General features: G+C 41.1%; 1 protein-coding gene across 1 annotated transcript in view; it reads right to left on the bottom strand.

The window, feature by feature from the left end:
• Positions 1–20,062, bottom strand: part of ELMO1 (engulfment and cell motility 1) — a 495,322-nt gene that overhangs the window by 366,757 nt on the left and 108,503 nt on the right. The window contains exons 6-7 of the mRNA XM_082847008.1: positions 14,330–14,499; positions 3,708–3,743 (exon numbers count right to left, since the gene is read on the bottom strand). Coding sequence (XP_082703134.1) covers positions 3,708–3,743; positions 14,330–14,499 — 206 coding nt within the window. The remainder of the gene's footprint in view (positions 1–3,707; positions 3,744–14,329; positions 14,500–20,062) is intronic.

Raw genomic sequence — 20,062 nt, forward strand, 5'->3', positions numbered from 1 at the left:
CTCTGACAGTCCCAGCCAACCCAAGAGGAAGCTCAGTATAAATACGGATTGTTAGAGGGGTCCCGCAATGGGCAGAAATGGCCAGGCCCTGGTATGTGCACCGTGCTCATCAGGCTCACTGACTAGGGGCTGCCTAGAAAGAGCGTGTATGGTCTTGGTTAGAAAGCTGTTATGGATCTTGAACGTGCTATAGCCGGAAGCTATCAGCTGACTGTACTCCTCAGGGTTGATTAGCAAATTCTTTCTTGAAGGGAGATTAGAAATTAAAAAAGAAATTAGAAAAGAGTGTTAAAATCTCCAACCATGATTACAGATTTGTCTATACTTCTCTTTAGTTGTCAGATTTTGCTTCATGTACTTTGAAGCCTTATATATTAGGTACAGACACATTTAACACTTTATGTCTTCCTAATGAGCCAACCATTTTTTATTGTGAGTTATCTCTCTTAATCTTTGATAATATGTTGCCTTGAAGTCTTATTGTACCTGATATTAATAAAACAAATGTTTTATTATCATTTCCAGTTACATGGTATATGTTTTTCCACTTTCAAACTACATGTTCTTTTGTATTTATAGTATATCTCTTGTAAACAGCATATAGCTGGGTCCTGCTTTTTCAAATCTGATCTGAAGCCTCTTAATTGAAGAATTCCTTCATATTTCCTGTAGTGTGTATCCGCTGACAATGAACCATCTTAGTTTTCCTTTATTTGAAAGTACTTTTATTTCACCTTCATTTCCAAGATAGTGTTATTAGAAAAGGATTCTGGGTTGACAAGTTTTTTTTTTTTTCTTTCAGCACTTTTAAGAGGTTGCCTTCTGGCCTCCATATTTCTAATGAGAAGTCAGCTCTCATTCTTATTTTCATTTTCTTAATGTAATAAGTTGATTTTCTCTGGCTGCCTTCAAGGTATCCTTTTTATCCTTCAATTTCAGAAGTTTGACTATGATGTTTCTAGGCATAGTTTTCTATCTATCCCACTTGGGTTCAACAAGCTTCTTAGATCTAAAAATTTATGTTTTTCAACAAATTTCAGAAATTTTCTATCATTATTTCCTCAAACATTTTTCTGCCCCATTATCTTTTTCCTCTCTCTCTGGTACCCCAATTAAATGTATTTAAAATCAACTGTTACTATCTCACAGGTCAATTATTCACTATTCACCTCATCTAGTCTTCAGATTGGGTAACCTATACTGATATATCTTCAAGGTTACTGTCTCTTCTGCCATCTTCAACTCCTACAGTGAATTTTTCATTTTAAATATTACACTTTTCAGTTTCATAATTTCCAATTGGTTATTTCTTATTTCCATTTCTCTGCTGAGACTCCCCATCTGCGAATTTAATATGCTAATGCTTTTCTTTAGTCTTTTAATATATTTATAAACATTGCTTTAAAATTTTCAGCTGCTATTTCCAACATCTGGGTCATCTCAAGGCAGGCTTCTACTACTTGCTTTATTTCTTTTCTTAAGTATAGGTCATCTTTTCCTATTCCTTATATACCTAGTAATTTTTTACTGTATTCTGAACATTGGGAATGAAACATTGCCAAGGCCATAGTTCAGCTTTGTTCTTCTGAAGAATTGGTTTTTGTTCTAGTAGGAAGTTAACTTGGCTAGAATCAGACTCCAAACTCCTCAGTGAGTGACAGTTTAAATCTCTTCCCAATTCTTCCCATTTCCAGTTGCTAATTTTACCAGGTCCCTTTGGGGTTCCCATACACACGTATATTCACACTTCAGTGATCAGTGATAGATTTGGCAGAGTTTATATAGAGATATGGGGTCGTCTCATACCCTCTGAGCCTCCTTCCTTTCATGGATTCCCCTTAATAATCTAGCCACTCTGCCAGCCCCAAACTATATCCTCTTAGTAACTTACTAAGACTGAGGGTTCTTGTCACCCCGTGATACCTGGATAAGCAGGACTCCTCAGGCAAAAAGCTGCAAACACACAAATCTCATCTAGGGCTTATTTGTTCTCTCAAAGATTGACTTACTTCTTTCTGTCTGTTTTCAGTTGCTATACAGTTTCTTCAGACACTTGTTTTTCGATGTTTCTGTTTGCAATATTTTGTCTAGAGTTTATAATTATTATCTATGGTACTTAGTCTGATTAAGCTACTTTGCAATTACCAGGGCCCTGAGCATTGATTTTGTCTGCGATTGATAAATGGAAATCATGATTCACGCTTAGTCACACTTCCAACACCTCTATATACCAAAAGATTAAAACTACTGGCAGATAAATTTTAAGAAATTATTTTGGCTTCAGAGCCCAAAATTCTTCTGCATTAGCAAATTGTATGAGGTTGTTAGAGAAAAAATCAGTTCGAATCCCAACACCACCTCATTTTAACTTCTTCATAAAGGAAACAATTCTAATTTTACTCATCTTGAATGGTGGATAAAAGTGTGAATTAGAAGTAACGAGTGTAAACATTGAGACAATGCCCAGGACAGAGTAAATTCCCATAAAAGATGGCTTCTACCGCTATTACCATTAAGTGCTTCTACTATATTAAAAATATATATCAAAGTTAGGTTTAAGAAGCTTTACCCTAAAAACTCAATATTTCTACTTTATTAGAATTTAATAACTGAAGAGTTCCTGCAATTAATACTTCTTCTAGTGGGAGGGGTAGGGGAAGATGAATGATTTGAGACCACTATCATACACTGATCAGAATTTTCTCTGAAGGCTTAAAAAATAAGGTGCACATTTTCAGATACTGTTCAGTCTTCCTTCTCAAACCGAAACTGTACACTTAACAACTTAGCAAAATGGGACTTTGTTCAACCTATTATAGAGAGTTTGTTAGATCCTCTTTGGACTCACCTTGTTTAGTGGATAATAAAGGCACTGAGGAGGGAATACTCTAAGAAAGAAGTTTTGAGATTTCCAGACATAATTATCAGGCAATTCACAAATATATAGGTGGTTGAACACATTCTCAGACTGAAAGTAAATAATTTTCATTCCATACTTCAGCCCTAAATATTTTTTTTAATGCGGATCTTTTTCTTACCAAACCACTGAAGAAAATCAAAGACTTTTGACTTTGAACATCACATAGGCCACAAAAAAGAAAGTTTTTTTTTTAAGTAATACATAAAATTATGCCTAGCCTTGCTCCAGGAGAAGGGTAGCAATCCTGATGTGATCATTTTATGGTTACAAACATAAAATACTCTTTCTACCACAAAGCAAAGAGAAAAGGAAAATAAAATTTTAAAGAACCTGTTCATAAGAACATCAAAAAGGGGCTTCCCTGGTGGCACAGTGGTTGAGAATCTGCCTGCCAATGCAGGGGACACAGGTTCAAGCCCTGGTCTGGGAAGATCCCACATGCCGCGGAGCAACTAGGCCTGTGAGCCACAACTACTGAGCCTGCGCGTCTGGAGGCTATGCTCCGCAACAAGAGAGGCCGCGACAGTGAGAGGCCCGCGCACCGCGATGAACAGTGGCCCCCGCTTGCCACAACTAGAGAAAGCCCTCGCACAGAAACGAAGACCCAACACAGCCAAAAAAAAAAAAAAATTTTTTTTAAATTAATTTAAAAAAAAAAAACAAAAATAAATCACTTACTCAAAACATCGATACACATAGTTACACAATCAGTCAGAAGACAGGGTTTCATTAGGCAGAGAAGAAGGAAGTGTTATATCATCTGAATCAACCCATCAGAAATTCTTACCAAGGCTTCATGATCTTCTGCAATTTCTGGTATCGTCTGCAAAATTCAAAAACAGTCACGTAAGGAGCATGTGTGAAAGCAATGAGTTTTACACAAATTACAGATCACGAAGAAAGCCCAGGATGAGATATAGGGCAGATTTAACAGTCATTAAGAGAACTTAATTCATTTCAAAACATTTCTCCAAGCAATAAACTGGTGTTTTTTTAATGATACAAAACAATCAAAAGATGGGGATTAAACCACTGTAACCAACCTATTGCATTTACTTAAGAGTAAAGGCAACAAGAACACTCCATTTGGCTCAGAATGGGTATATATTCAACAGGGGGAAATCCCTAGAAATAAGAGGGGCATATTTTCAATGAAAAAGCAGAGCCAAAAAACACTAGTCCAGTTGTTCTTAAGTACATGCTCAACAATGGAGAAATAGTTGATTATCTTTCTTTGGTAAAATGCCCACTAATTCTACTTTCTCTTTTCTTAAGAGAAAAAAAAAAAAGCTTCTTCTGAAGGAAGACACCGTGAGACATTGCAATAATTCCAGGACCACAGATGGAACCCTGGGATAGTAGTCTGCAAAATAAGTGCACAATCAACAAAATATGTCTGTAAAAAAGGACAATTATGTTTCTTTAAAAACTAAAGATTAGGTCAAAAAGATTCGGAAACAAGTGTTTCTAACCTTATCAAACCACTTCCCATTCCTAAAGTTTGCCACATTTCTCTGGCATTAAGTGTGTTCTTCCCTCTGCTGGGGGAATACCCTTCCCCTCCCTGTCGGACTAGCTAAGTCTTACCCCAAATTCATCTGATTCAAGGCTCCTCTGTGTAGCCTCCCTGACTTCTGATTTCCCTTCCTTGACCAGACTGAGGGTGGCGCCCATGTCCACAGTGCTGAGAATACATCAGCTGCATGACTTAGGACATCTCACTGTCCTTCTAGCTACCTGAAGGCAAAGGCTCGCTCTGTAACTCAACTACTATAATGTCAGGCACATGCAGAGTAGGTACTCAATTCGGAAGAAGTTAAGTTTCACATTTTCAACCACATAAAATGTAACCACTTCAGAAACCTAACTGACCACGAGAAGATCAGATCTAGTATTTGATAAAACTGGCGAGTTAGGGCTTCCCTTGGCGAGTTAGGGCTTCCCTGGTGGCGCAGTGGTTGAGAGTCCGCCTGCCGATGCAGGGGACACGGGTTCGTGCCCCGGTCCGGGAGGATCCCACATGCCGCGGAGCGGCTGGGGCCGTGAGCCATGTCCGCTGAGCCTGCGCGTCCGGAGCTCGTGCTCCGCAACGGGAGAGGCCACGGCGGTAAGAGGCCCGCGTACCACAAAAAAAAAAAAAAAAAAAAAAAAACTGGGGAGTTAAAAATGTATATAAGGTGATCTTCCTCTTCCTGCGCCCTTCCCCCTCCTTAACCTGCCTTTATTTAAAAAAATACATATATATATTTGATATATATAGAAAAAATGCACTACCTAAAAGTTGAGAATTATATTTTATTCGGTGGACTTTCTGAGGACTCAGTCCCAGAGGCAGCCTATCAGACAGTGCTGAGGGATGGCTCCAAAGAGGAAAGGGAGGAGCCGGGACACACAGGAGTTTTGCAATAAACCAGGGAGTCAGAACATCAAAAGATTATGGTTAACTAAAGAAAAACCAGACATCTTAAGTTAATGGATTTAGTGCTTTTCCATATATGAGAAGATGCAACAGTCTGGGCTCATTGAAATCATTCCTTTGACATGCACCTTAGCGATTTAGGGCCAGTATCCTGCTTTTCTCCATCCTGAACCCCCTCAGGGTAGTGGGAGGCAGCTGCAGTGGCTGATGACGTGATGGCCACAATGTCCTTTGTTTACTGATATGGCAGGCAGACATTTTTCATCCACATATATGTTAGCTTCCTTTCCTTCTCCTTCAAATAGCCACTGGGCAGAGTGGAAGAAGTAGGTGGCCATGGGGAAGGAGGCCTGAGCAGAGTTTGGGCCCTTTTGCAAGAGCCAAACACTACCCTCCACTAAAAGGAACTGGGGTTCCTTGGAGAAATGACTTGGTCCAGGGCTGGAAAGATCCAGATAAGCCTGGAAAATTTCGCTGAGCCAAAAAGTACAGAAATGCTCAAAGAATAATGGGAGACAAGGCAGGACACAGAATACAGCTTGATGAAGTTTCCAAAGCCATATCTGGGACAAACTGGACATCAAAATAAATAATAATAGTGATAAATTATAGCCCAATGAATAAAACAGGGAACAAATGGCCTACATTGCTTTAAAGAGTGGTGTGTTAGTATTGTTGAAGAACCAAATCTCTGGGAGAAAATATACAAACCTGATTTGTACCACTTTCCATTTCCCATGGTGTAACTACTCCAAAATTATTTCTTAATTATTTACAAAGGGGCGAAATTGCATTACAGGGAGATACCAGGAAGGCGCTATCTTAACAAGTGGTCAAAGTGAACATCAGTAATAAGACAAAGAGACATCATGTGCCATTAAGAGGATGCAATGAAATAAACACAAGCATCTGTGATATTCTAGCCAAAGACATGTGTTTTCTAAAAGAAGAAAACACTGGAGAAACCTGTAGAAAAAGGACTTCGTGTTTCAGTAGGAAACTATGCAGTGTCTCTGGCTTACTCTTCTGGGTTATCCAGCCCTGATTCCAGCCCTGCTGTCTTTAAGCTGTAGGTAACTGATGCATATGTATATTTTGTCCTGCCTAGTGGTGATTTAATTAACTTCCTCCCTGCAGGTGAAAAACCAGTTTTGTCTCCATTTGCAATTCACTTCGACATTGCTCTGTTTCATATAAATTTGTGCCCTTTTGACTCTCCCTTTGAACCAGTGAAAACATCTCCCTGGTTCCCTCATATCAGATGAGTAAAATACATTCTTTTAACACATATTCAATTTTATAATCTCTATGAAAGCCATGCTTTTATCTTTCCCTGATAATTACCTTTTAATTAATTACCTTTTAATAAACCCCAACTGGGGAATATTCTAAAAATGGCTCACCTCTAATCTCAAAAAATGTCAAAGCCATGAGAGAAAAGGAAAGACTAAGGAATAGCTCCAGATTGCAAGAGATTATGTTAGGGAACCGTCGACTGAAACCACACGCCTTGGCCAGGCACTTGGATGAGCTGTCTGGCAACAAGAGGTCCTGATAAGGTGCTGCCACCAAAAACTAACCGGGAGAATTCGGGAGGGGCCGAAAGGAGGGAGGAGAGGCCAGTCCATATGCCCTAGCAACCTCCCAGAATCTTTCTCACTGGAATCCATCTTGGCTGAGAGATGCACGTGCCACCAGGAAGGACCCCGAGTCAGTCCAAATATGAGCACAAGCAAGATGACTGGCCAGAGACCACTTGGAAACTAACCCCATTGCCATAAAACCTGAGATTGTGAGCCACGTGGAGGAACAGCTCTCCCAGCTTCCCTGACGCTGCTGCTCTCTGCCCGGACTCCCCTTTCCAATAAAGTCTTTTGCTTTGTCAGTACATGTGTCTCCTAGGACAATTTATTTCTGAGTGTTAGATAAGAGCCCACTCTCGGGCCCTGGAAGGAGTCCCCCCTTCCTGCAACAATTAGGAGAAGACTGGACAACTGGGTGCAAGGGGCTCTCTGGAGTTAGGTCTTTGTAAAGGACACAAACAGGACAACTGGTGAAACTTGATCTTGCAACTTCTCCATTAAGTCTGGAACTGTTAAATTAATTGAACAAGGAGGCCTTTAGACCGAAGGGGCTCTAGTGCTCTGGAGGCCTGTAAAAGCAATCTAAAACCCTAAACCTGCAAATGCCTCCAGGTTAGGAAATGGAAACCTAAGGACAAGCAATCACAAACAGCCAACTAGACTTTAAACTACAGCTAATCCAAAAACTCCCTTGCTTTGCTTCCACTTCTTCTCTACAAGAGTCTCCCCTCTCCCCCACCAGCCCCGGTGGGTAGAGTGTTCCTAACCACTTCCAGTTTGGCACTGACCAATTCTAACTGATTTTTGCTCAAATACACTCTAAAAATTTTTAATATGCCTCAGTTAATCTTTTAACAGAACTGCTACAAAATTAATGCTTGTGGGGTGTGTGTGTGACATATAAAGCAGTCACTGCAATTTTCCAAAATAACTTTCTCGCTTAGGGCCTGAGCATCCTTAGGTTTATATATGTGTTCTACCCCCTGTAGCAGACCCTGGCCTTAGAAAGTTCTCCCTGACCAGAGTGCAGAGAGAAATTCATTGCCTAAACAGTGTTTCTTACTTCTCCACTTCCTCACTTTGGCTTCAGAGTAAACGTAAGCAGAAGACGAACTTTTTGTTGCGATGTCTGTTTTCCTGAGTTTCTCTCTCTCTCTCTCTCAATATATACCCACTTTAAAAGAAACATATCTGGAGAACAAATGATTCTCGAAAGACTGATATTTCACAGTGATCAGAAGCCCCTCACCTCAGCCCAAGCTATGGCATCTCTTCCCTAGCAGAAGATAATCTCTTCTTTAAACAGGCTGTGGACCCCTTCTCATTTCCATTACCGGAGTGATAGACAAAGACACAGAAACAAAGCAAAAAGGGATGGCGAGGCGGAGTTCCAGCATAAGGGATTTTCTGCCACACAACCCCCGACAAAGCCCTAGACGGTTGGCCCCTTTAGCGTTTGTGATGCAAATTTCTGGCAGGGCCCCAGAAGGGCTGCTGCAGTTGGAACTCCCTGAGCTCTGCTAACTGCAGCTCCAGGAGAGCAGACAGAGGGAGCTGGGAAGACGCAGCAGGCTTCTCAGCTGGGGCCCACAGACCACACAGAGCAGGTTCTTTCCGACTCTGTCTGGGCAGCTACTTGTTCCTCCCCATGGCCTCTGTCCGAGGTGAAGTGCAAGACACACATGGTGTGACCTGTGCTTGGCGGCTGGCAAAGAGTGGCTGATGAATTGGGCCTGGCCTGGACCTTCCAGAACAACCAAGGATTATAAGAGACACTGAATTCTCAGAAGCGACAGCATGAGTTAGAGCCAACAATCCATGTCCGTGGAGGTTAACAAAGTTACTTTCAAAAAAGAAATTCATCTTTTGTGTGAAGACAAAATTTCAAAAAATGTCACACGTAGTCGCAAACTGTCATATGCATGTTTGTATTTTCTACGCACACACATACACCCATGTACCTAACCCAGGGTCAGGAATATTCAGCACTTAAATAATATATACTTTGCTAAATGAATAAAACCTACAAATCCATTCTCAAGTGTGGGTGCCAGGCAACATCAAAGCCAAGACATCATTTCAGGGTGCTTAATTCAGGTCACAACTCAATTTTCACATCTCCTGAGAAACAGTCACAGCTCTGATTCCAGCCAAGAGGAAACGATCTGAATAATCGAAGTTTAATATGAAACTGTTCGTGTGCTAACAATGACAATTGTTATAAACACAAACACACATAGCTATACATACACCCAAACATCCTCATCTGTGCCATCTATATGACAGAATGCGGAGGGGATTGATAGTTTATACAGCAAATGTGGTTTGTTTTTAAGACAATTACTTAAGGGCTTTACATATCTCTAAAACAACTACGGGACTCTTTGACCTGTTCCTAATACAGCCAATTTTGGAGAAATGACCAACCAAGCAAATACAAAGTACTTATAAATTCCCCAGATCAGTGAAAGCTCCTCAAATACCTCACTGCTATTTTTCTTAGGAAAGCTAGAATCCCTAAGGAAACGCCAGCCCAGTGTTGCCCAGGGTGTTAGGAATGGACATACCCCCGATATGAATGGTAAAGTACAAATTAGGACACGTCAACAAGCTATGGGGCTGTTCTTAATTTAACACAGCTTCAACATGTGTATATCCTCTGAATCAGGAATTTTATTCCAACAGAATAAATATTCACAGAGATTCTGCTGAAAGAAAAACTGATGAGAGAATGTTCATAATCCTGAAAAAACCTGAAAGCAGTGTAAATATCCAACAACAGGGGAATGGTTAACTCTACTCTGCATATCCTTGAAATTCTCCTATTACACTGCATATCAATTGTACCTCAACAGAGCTTTAAAAATGAATTAATAGGCAGATAACAAAAATGATGAGGGGAATAATATTTAATCACATGGGAATATTGTTAGGTACAAAAAGCAGGCTACAGAGAGCATGAATAATATAATTCTACTTTTGTAAAGCCAGTGCATATGTGTGTGTATCTAAAAGAATATACAAAAACAATATACACCAAGATGTTAAAAATATTTGTCTCTGGAAAGGGAGATTACAAATGACTCTTATTCTCCTCCTTCTGCTTATTTACACTTATTTTTTAAACAATAAATATATTTTTTTTATTAAGGAGAAAAAGCTAATTCAAAAAAAATGAGTTTTTCGTAAACATGTGAATTTAACTTCTTTCACTCTTAACTTTTCTGCCAGAGTGTTGCTACTGCTTACTCATATTCCAAGGGCATAATCTTCCTGTCATGTTGCCAAGTGGGAAACTATAAGGATCCTTTCATTCTTGGAAATGTTCCCCCTGTTCTTCTGATGGGTGAACAGTAGAAGGGCACAGGGTAAACCGTCCAACTGTCTATGTGCATAGCAGCATAGAAAAAGAACACAGTGTTTTGTTAAAACCCAAAGAAAAGCAGTGTTATTCACTACAATGGATTTAGAGTTGCAGGTACAATATTTTTTCTTTCAAATAAAATAAAATATATAATTTCTGAGAAATCTTTACAAAAAACCACTGCCCATTCCTTAATGGGCACCATTTCCTGGCTCAGGTTGGGGAAACAAGTTTCCCCACAAATTTATTTGCTTCTACATCGATGTTTCAAGCTGAAACTAGACATGGAATTTCAAAATTCCACAAGAATGGAAAAATTAAAATTCAAGTTTTAGACACTGTGTTCTGCCAAAGTGACACTTCCTCTCCTTGCTCCTTTGTGGCTAATTTTCCCCCCATCGTCGCTCCTGGTACCAGCTGGAGAGAGACTTTTAAAAGCTCAGCCTTGGGCAATGGCAAACAGGCAAGTCTATCTTTGAACCTCATTACAGCTCAAAGTAAGCAGAAAAATTCCAGCTACATTTCTTCAATGTTTCCTAAAAATTTCCACAGGTCCGGCTCAGGAAACCTCTGCCCTTCCCAGCTGGAAGTCTGCCCAGGAGTCATAAGTAAATGCCTTCCAAATTGTAGGGTCTATTTAATTTGTGCAGTTTATATTCCAGAGGTTTCCTGTTAATTAATTAAAGTCTTGTTTAAGTTTAATTGAGAAGCCGGGTTTCCTTTTAAGAAAAGTGTCTTTCTCTTTTCTTTTTCATCTGAGCAAAAGATCTGAAAATAGCTGTGCATTAAATGAGCAGCTTCTTAGCATGAGTTGCAGGACCTTGCAGAAGGAAGGGAGGAGGTTGTACAGCTCCAGTGCCCTCTTTCCTCCATCCCTAAGTGTAGCATGACCTATAACTTATATAAAATGGTGATGAGGGCACACACTAAGGTGATTCAGAGAGACATCATCCCTTCCCAGTAACATAGTGTGTTGGGAAAGTGTAAGAGACAATGCAAACCGGAACTCACCCAAGATCTGGTCTTGAGTTTTGCTCATCTGTCTGAAATCTGGCTGCATGTAACAAATTGGGATGGCTTACAGATTATAAATAATTAAAATATTAATGAGGATGATACAGTATAGAAAAAAAGAATTCAGTTACTGTGGTTCACATAAAGTAAATTCAGTATTAACATGTGAAACATAGATATAATTCAGACCTCCTGTCCCCAGTGATCAGTCTTTGGGTCACTCAGTAAGTCAAGATGAATTATAGAGTAAGGCAACAGCACAGATGAAAAGTCCTAAGGTTGACAAGACAATACATAGTATCAGTTTTTACTCTTTCTCTTCTGGAGCACAAGGTGGGAGTGTCCCTTTGATGAGTCTTATCAGCTGAATTGTGTCCCCCCCCCCCAAATTCATAAGTCGAATCCCTGCCCCCAGTGCCTCAGAATGGGACAGTATTTGGAGATAGAGCCTTTAAAGAGGTGATTAAGTTAAAATGAGGTCATTAGGGTGTGTCCTAATCCAATCTGACTGGTGTCCTTATAAGAGGAGGAAATTTAGACACACACAGAGACACCAGGGATGCTTGTGCTCAGAGGAAAGATGATGTGAGGACTTAGGAAGAAGGTGGCCATTAGCAAATCAAGGAGAAAGCTGCAGAAGAAACCAAGCCTGCCAACACCTTGATTTTGGGCTTCCAGCCACCAGCACTGTGCGAATGTAAATTTCTGTTCTTTAAGCCACCTGGTCTGTGATATTTTGTTATGGAAGCACTAGCAAACAAATATAATGAGAAACTAAAAAAGTAAAGCCCCTAACATGCATTTTCCCTCATTGTCAAATATATAACTGCCAACCTCCAGAGGTACTGGAGCTCAGCTCCAGTCCTCTATTCAGGGCGCATATCACATGGACTCTGGCTTTCAGCGTATGTACCACTGTAATTGTAATTATAATTGCAATTCTGATAAATTTGGAAGTATTAACACAATGTCATTCTGAATATTCCAGAGCTTAAGCCCCTGGATACTTAGGTATCTGTGGCAGAACCACCTAATATTAGCAGGTTCCATTATGACTGGCTCCGATGCAGTGTTTTTGATACATCAATGGCTGGGACTTAGATAAATCAATAAACATGAGGACAGTTTTACATTTTTATCTAACACCTTGTAAATGTGATGGAGGCAGAAGCTCCCAGGGCTCACTGTCCCACCAGAAGCAGTGGCGGGCGTGAAGAGGGGCCTACCGCATGTGGCAGTCCCATGAAGTTGTCCACAGTTACCAGGGAAGGTGGTTGCAATCACAACTCTGATTACAATCCACTGCTCACTAGTAACAAGGAACGAGGGATCTGACACGCGCTACCCTAGATTTCAGCTGGAGCTTCCAACAAAGACAGAACCCTCTTTCTCCTTTTCCTTGGGCCAGTCTCCTGGATCCTTAAACTGATTTAACTTTCCTCAAGCTGTTTCAAGCTCCAACCCCAATTTTTCAGTAACCACTCTGGATTCTGGTAACACCCAGGATTTGAGATTCTCTGCCCTACTCTAAGCTGATGTTTGCCAAAAATGTAATGAGCAGAGTTTTAGTCATCATCAAAAAACTAAATGATACCTGTCTACAACTGAGCCTTTCCAGATCACCCAGTCCTGCCTGCCAGTCCTCTTGGATTTGACTCCCCTGCCCCCATTCACCCCTAGATATTTCCTCTACTTCTTTATGAAGGCCTCCAACTCCAAACTCTAGAGAACATTCTTATACAGGAGATAGTCTTGCTGTTATAAAACATGCTCTCTTTGAATGAGGGGAAAAAAAAGAATCTTCATTAGTGCCAACTACAGAGGCTAAATAATGCCAAGTGTAGGAGGAGACAGGAAGGAAGAAAGGAAGGAAGGAAGGGAGTGGGTCAAGATAGGTCTCTACCATGTACAGTCAGCAGGTCATTCTTTAAATCACCACGTACTGAAGAGAGATTTAACTGGCCCAGGTTTACACCCCAATTCTAAATGCTATTTATTCTTTCCTAACAAATGCCTATCTCAACTCTGCACATTATTTATTTAGCAAATGACTATGTAGTTAGCTGGCTCAGCATTCGCACATGCTCTAACTGGCATGCTCTAACAGTCTTCACCAGTTGCACCTGACTATACGGAAATGAGCAGTGTCCTGTGGACCCTACCCTGGTATTCTGTGGTCAAGGGAATTATCTGTCCGCACATGTAAAAGCTAGACCCATCTGGCTCTGTAGCCAGAGAATCACACCAGAGATCAAACCCTAACCTGAGAAGGTGAGCTCCCCAATGACCATTCCTTCCTTGCTCATGGTAGAACTCAAACTCCTTCAAGGCGCATTCACTGATACCTCCCCCCGCATCCCCCTATAAGGTTCCATGAGATGTAACTGGTCCAACCTCTAGACTCCCAGCCCTCAGGAGGAATTGTACCTCAACTGAATTCTGCCTCCATAAATATTTAGATGGCAAGGTTCACATCATTTAAAATTTTCCCAACTTCCACTTTTTTGCACACAATGGGTACCTAATAAATGTTTATTGTACTTAATGATAAATAATTAAGGATATGTATTTCATCAGTCAAGTGTTAATTTTTTAAAAAATTACTTCAGGGATGTTATTTCGACCTGGTTTAAGACTTTGAAACATAAGGAGGTATTCTAACTTTTTAAAAAAATGGAGTCAGGGAAGGAAATTTTTTTTTAGGGATAAGCAAAGGATGTGAGGGATTTATATTTTGAAGAATTATAATTTGTGTTGGAAAGGCCCTTAGAGATAATGACTAATATTTTTGCTTATAAATCTAAAATTTCAGAGATTGTCTTAGATAATGGCTAGTTGGTGGGTGGAGAACATAGTGATATATTACGAAACCACAGACCACACATTATCTTAAACGCCATTTTTTTTTCCCTGAGCCTAGACAATTGCTGGCATTTAAAACTAGAAATTGCAAGTACAAGAAAAGTAACAAATACCCAAAACGTTACAAAGTACAGGACGGATTGGAAGTCTAGGTAAAAGATGCTTACTCAGTGCCGCTTTCAACCATCTGCGTGAGGAGAGAGATGCCATCCAGATTGATAAACTCCTGGGCAAACGTGACATCCCGGGAGAGGCTGGCCAAGTCCTTCAGGGCCTCCAGCTTGGCGTCCATACTCGACGACTGGATTCGTTCATGGAGCTGGTGGGCGTTTTGAGCCTCACCGGGGACAAAAACAAAGCACAGTATTCACGGAGGAAACCACAACAGACAAAATATTAACATCTCATTGAGAAATGAAGACTCAAAGGCCAAAAGCACAAGACCAGATGAGTATTACAAACCAAGGGCAGGTTTCCAATCATAATGACTCCACCTTCAGGCAATGCCTGTCAATTTCACAGCGGGAATCAGTTGCCCTCTTTCGACAGGACCCATATTCCCATCTCAAGGAAAAGCAAGAACCCAAGAACAGTAAAACCCCAGAAATGGAGCGGGTATGGCAGTGCGGAGGGGAGAATGTTTACTTTTTAAGTAAAATTATTATCTATAAATGACAGAAAGCTATTTGCTTAATTAAGCAATTACACAAATTTATACAGCATGTTCACCCGTTCAGTCAATACTCTGAGTAATAACTGCCTACACACAATGTTCAAAAGCTTCATTAGACACCCAAATCATCTTTCTGGGTTTCGGAAAGTCTTCCAGCACAGCACAATGGGGTTTGTAAATTCCACTTTTTAACAACTGGTGTTTCACTGTGCATTAGCTATTGCCTAAATAATTAGGCAACCAAATTAGCAGCTTTGTCTCCAATTAAAGTTCCCCTTTTTAAGGCATTTGCATGTTGCTTCTACATGCAGGACAGAAGTATACTGGAGGAGCTGAACTTCTAGATAATAATGTGTCTTCTGTATTTCTCATTCACCCAGTCAAGGTTTCCATATCTACCTTTCAGTTGGGACAGAAGGTAGGAAAAATAAGATAATAAATTTTTCTGCCTGTGTTTTTGCTTAATAGAAATAACTGAATATCTTTGTAGTTATTAACTCAAAACTGCAATGGTTGAAGCACTCTGCCATTCTCATATTCTCCTTTGAAACTTGTCATATTTCAGAGGAAGGGGAAGAAGGTATATTTGACCCCAACAATGAGGCATCTTCTCCCAAACAGAAACTGATTAGAAATATCAGAGGAGCCCCATGTGAACTATAACAGAGCTAAGATTGCAGAGCAGAAAAAACAGAACCCACACAGGAACTGAGAGCAAAGGGACTCCACCCCAAGTGCCCCCATCCTCCCCATCCAGCTCCCCTTCACTGTCACCTGGAAGCAGCCCCGCAGAAAGAAGGGGATTCAGCAGGGAAACCAATGCAATCCTTCAGTGACCAAGACAGATGAAACCCATACTGCTATCACTTGGTCAGAGACATATACTATGGTTTCCCATGTAATTATAACCAAAACTTGACATTTTGCATCAGAAACTAGAATAGAAGAAGGAAGCAAAGGAAGGTGCAGGAGAATAAGAACCTTTCCTACTCATTCACTGATACCCATATAGATGACAAACGGCTCAAACCCTAAATTCCATTTTTTATTTTTTTATTTTTTTTCTAAATTCCATTTTTTAGAAAGGGAGAATCACTTTATTTATCTTCCTACATTGTTCAAAGATGTACCATTCTCCAAAATTTTCAAATGGCGATACAGCATTAACAGTAACATACAATATTTAAACCAAGTGAGTCACTTTGAATTCCTTGAAAAACACATTTTTCTCCCAGCAGGAAGTCTGCATTTACTATAGAGATTATGATAATAATGAGGACTCAAAAATGATTTCATTGTCATAATTAATAGTGTTTGGTGCTGTTAATACCACTAATAAAAACAGCTGACAGTTACTTAGAGATTTTCAGTTTTTGGCTGCGCTGCGTGGCTTGCAGGATCTTAGTTCCCCGACCAGGGATCGAATCCAGGCCCTCGGCAGTGAAAGTGCGGAGTCCTAACCACTGGACTGCCAGGGAATTCCCACCTAGTGTTTTTTATGAGCCACTATTCAAAATATCTTCCTGAAGGACTTCATTCAATCTATCAGGCAGGAGCTTTCATTATCTTCATTTTACAAAGGAAATGGAAGTGTAGAGAAGTTAAGTAACTTGCCCAGGGTCACACAGCTTGTCCATGCGGGAGCTAAGATAGAGCCTGGGCAGCTATGCCCCTTCAAAATCAAAGACAGAATCCTCACTCACTGATTCAACAAATACTCCTGGAAGCTTACTCTGAGCCAGGCGCTGCTCTATATATTTAGGATTCTGCAACAAACAGGAGGCAAGCTTCTTGCCCTCCTGGAGCTTACGTCCTCGAGGTGGGGGGCAGACAATAAAACAAATTAACAGTAAGAAATTAAATATCGATGAGTTCATAGCAAAACCTAAAAGAGGAATGAGATAGTGACGGGTGGCTTTTTAAGATGGAGTGGTTTTCAGGGACAAGCAGCCTAAAAAGCAACATTGATGCAGAGATCTGATTGATAAGGAGTCAGGCACATCAGGCAAGGGCCGAGGAAGATATTCTGGGCAGCAGGAATGGTTAGTACAAAGGAGGTACAGGAGGAACAAGTCCGTCATGTCTGGAGGGACAGAAGGAGGACCAGTGTATCTGGGGTTGGAGAGCAAAGGAGAAAGTGGCAGGAGGCGAGGACAGGCAAGCCGACTGGGCCAGGCGGCCTAAGGAGTTCATGAGCAGCGGAGCTGGAGGAATCCTGAGTGGTGATGAGCATCCCTGACTGAAAGGATGCATTTAGATATCTAGACAGATGTGTGGTACCTTTGGAGCTCTCAAAATAGCATTAGATTCAAACCCTGGAAGCCACCAAAATGTTCAACAATAGGACAATGGTTAAAAAACTCATGATATAGTCATAGGATGAAATATCCTATGGAATTAAAAATGAAACTTTCAGAGAAATAGGATAGCATGGGCACATCTTCATGATGGAATATTAGGAGAAAGGGGAGGATGCAAATATATTTTCTTGTTTGAGGGGCAGAGGTATATGTGTATGGGTGTGGGCATGTATCCAGTGGAACGTAAAGGAGAAAAAGTATGTCAGATTTGCTCACCACTTTATTTCCGGTACCTAGAACAGAGCCTGGCATTTACCAGGAGTTCAAAAAAATTCCACTAAGTGCATGAAGAAATAAATGAATATATATGCACACATATTTGCATAAATACAACCCAAGGAAACAAATCAAGATATGACCCATTGTTATTTATGAACTGTAATATTCTACATAATGTTTTGTAGCAGGCTTCACTTTTCAAATATTCCATGAGTCTGCAATATTTTTATGTTTGGGGGGAAATCTACATTATTAAAAACTAAAATAACCTTAGTTCTGATTTTTCAAGCAGTTAGCACAACTGAAAAGAGTCTAGCAGCTATATGGGTGATTGTATCAGATAGTAAGTTTTATTTTCTGGAATTGTGCTAAGGATAGAAAACAAGTTTCGCCTTGAGCCCCTCAAACAGCTCAGTGTGACTGCCTAATGTCCTGGACTGAGAAAGTTCTGGGCCCGGGCTCAGAGGGCAACAGCCTCCGAGCGATCACAGGTGAACACAAACGGGTATGTATGGTACAGGTGTGCCAGGTATTTACCATCTCTATTCTTTAAGGTCCTACTTAAAATTATTCCCAAGAAACTTCCAGAATGGTTCCGGGTCCGTGATACCAATTAAGAAGTAATCTAAAATGTCCTTAGGATCACAGGTTTCACAGATATTTTCAAATGTACACTCAATATTGCCCAGCAACCAGACTACGCTTTCCTAGAATGTCTGCTATGTCCCTCCAAAATGACTCCTTCACACCTTTTCTTCTCTCCTTAAACTCCCCCATCCCCTGCTTCCCTCACACCAGTGATCTTGCCTCACATTTTATTGAGGAAATCAAAGCGGTCAGCCAGGAGTTCCTGCACCTTCCTACTTCAAAAAGCACAGCCAGAGTTCCTTCATCTTCTCATTTCCAAGGACACGGCCCAGGGTCTCTACTCTCACGCTTTGCTTCTTCCTGATTCTATGCACCTGGCCCCTATTTCCTATCCAAGGTCAATCTTTCCCTGCAGCTCTAGAGCCCTTACCCTCTCACCTTCTCAGGTATTCTGCTTCTGTTTTGTCCCCCTTTCACCTGTACATCAGTTTCTCTCCCTGCAGTGGATCATTTCCAGCTGCAAACATATCTAATAGGCTTGTCCTGTCTTAAAAAAACAAACAGAAATGTACAAACCTTTGTACATTGAGCCAATCAATTTACTTCCAGCCAGGCCCTCATTTCACTGCTTCCACTCTCTGCAAAAGTTCTGGAATAAAGAGTGGGTCGAAAGCTGCAACTCACCTCACCTCATACTCTCTCTTCTCCTCACCTCCACGAGGCTTCCACCCTCACCCCTACCTCCGCGGACAGCAGCTCCATAATGCTACCAACACCTCTGTGCAGCACACCCTCCTCGCTCATCTGATCTTCCTACTGTCTCAGCAGCCTTCAGCACACCTAAGTGTTCCTTTCTTTCTCCTTGAGGCACTTGCTTCTGTTGGCTTCTTGGCCAGCTCCTCCTCCAAACCTGAGAGTGTGCCCAGGGCCCTGCCTTCCCTGTGGCGGACAACCTCACCCAGCGCATGGCCTTCCATGCCACGTACCTGTGATGGCTGGCACACCTGTATTCTCCAGGCTGCCCGACACACATTCCTAACTGCCTGGTTGACACGTTGTGCTCATGGGCACATAACAGGCATCTCGAACTCTTCATTTTCCCCTTCCCAAACTTTCTGTTCCAGTAAACAGCACTACTGTTTATTGTGCCCAAATACCGGGCCATCCTCGCAGCCTCTCTCAAGGGGCACCACATCCAAAGTATCAGGAAGTGCTAGTGCTTGCCCTCTAACACTCCTTCAGACCCTCCGCATCCTTACAACGCAGGCAGCCCGCACCATCTTCATCTCCTGCCGGGACTGCTGCACTGAACTCCTAACCTGTCCCCCTGCCACCTACAGTCTGTTCTTGGGCAGCAGCCAGAGTGATCTTGTCACTCCTCTGCCTAAAAGCCTCCACTGGCTTCTCTCTGAGTTAGGCTCATAGGGCAATGGAGAGAACTAGAACTTACGACAGCTTACAATTCTTTTCAAGTTTCTCAGCTCCGTGGAGAGAAATTGGTTCCAAAAATTTTAATGGCCTCCCCGTTAAGAATCTCTGCTAACCTGAATCCACAGAGAGAGTGAGATAACACTGCTTTTCTTTTAGCTAGGGTAACTGCCCCCAAAATCAGTGTGACAAGCCCTCTGACCCAGATGCCTCTAATATCATTTCTCCAAACGAGAGAGAACAGAAAGGCAGGGTTATGCTTAGAGCTGACAAAGCAACAGTAGGTACTTGATCAGCAGTTTTATTTAATATGTCCACACGGGCCAAATGAGGGATAAAAGGCAAGAAGAGCTCGGGTCATATATAAAACGGCTCTTAAAAATCTAATAGTTTGGAATACTGGAATGGTTTTAGCATGGAATGTTATGATTCACCTCTTGTATACTGTAGTGACATTATGATATGTATTTGTATGTGTATTTATTTAATTAAAAATAACACCAGCACATGGTATAGAAATATGTAAGTACTACCAGAAGTTATAAAATGATAAAGTTAGCCTAATGTTAACAGTTTCTTGTGCCCCTTGAGAATCCTTTTTATCCTTTTATCAACATACATATATACATCCT

This window comes from Leucopleurus acutus, assembly GCF_964270905.1.
Source record: "Leucopleurus acutus genome assembly, chromosome: 9".
Classification (NCBI taxonomy): domain Eukaryota; kingdom Metazoa; phylum Chordata; class Mammalia; order Artiodactyla; family Delphinidae; genus Leucopleurus; species Leucopleurus acutus.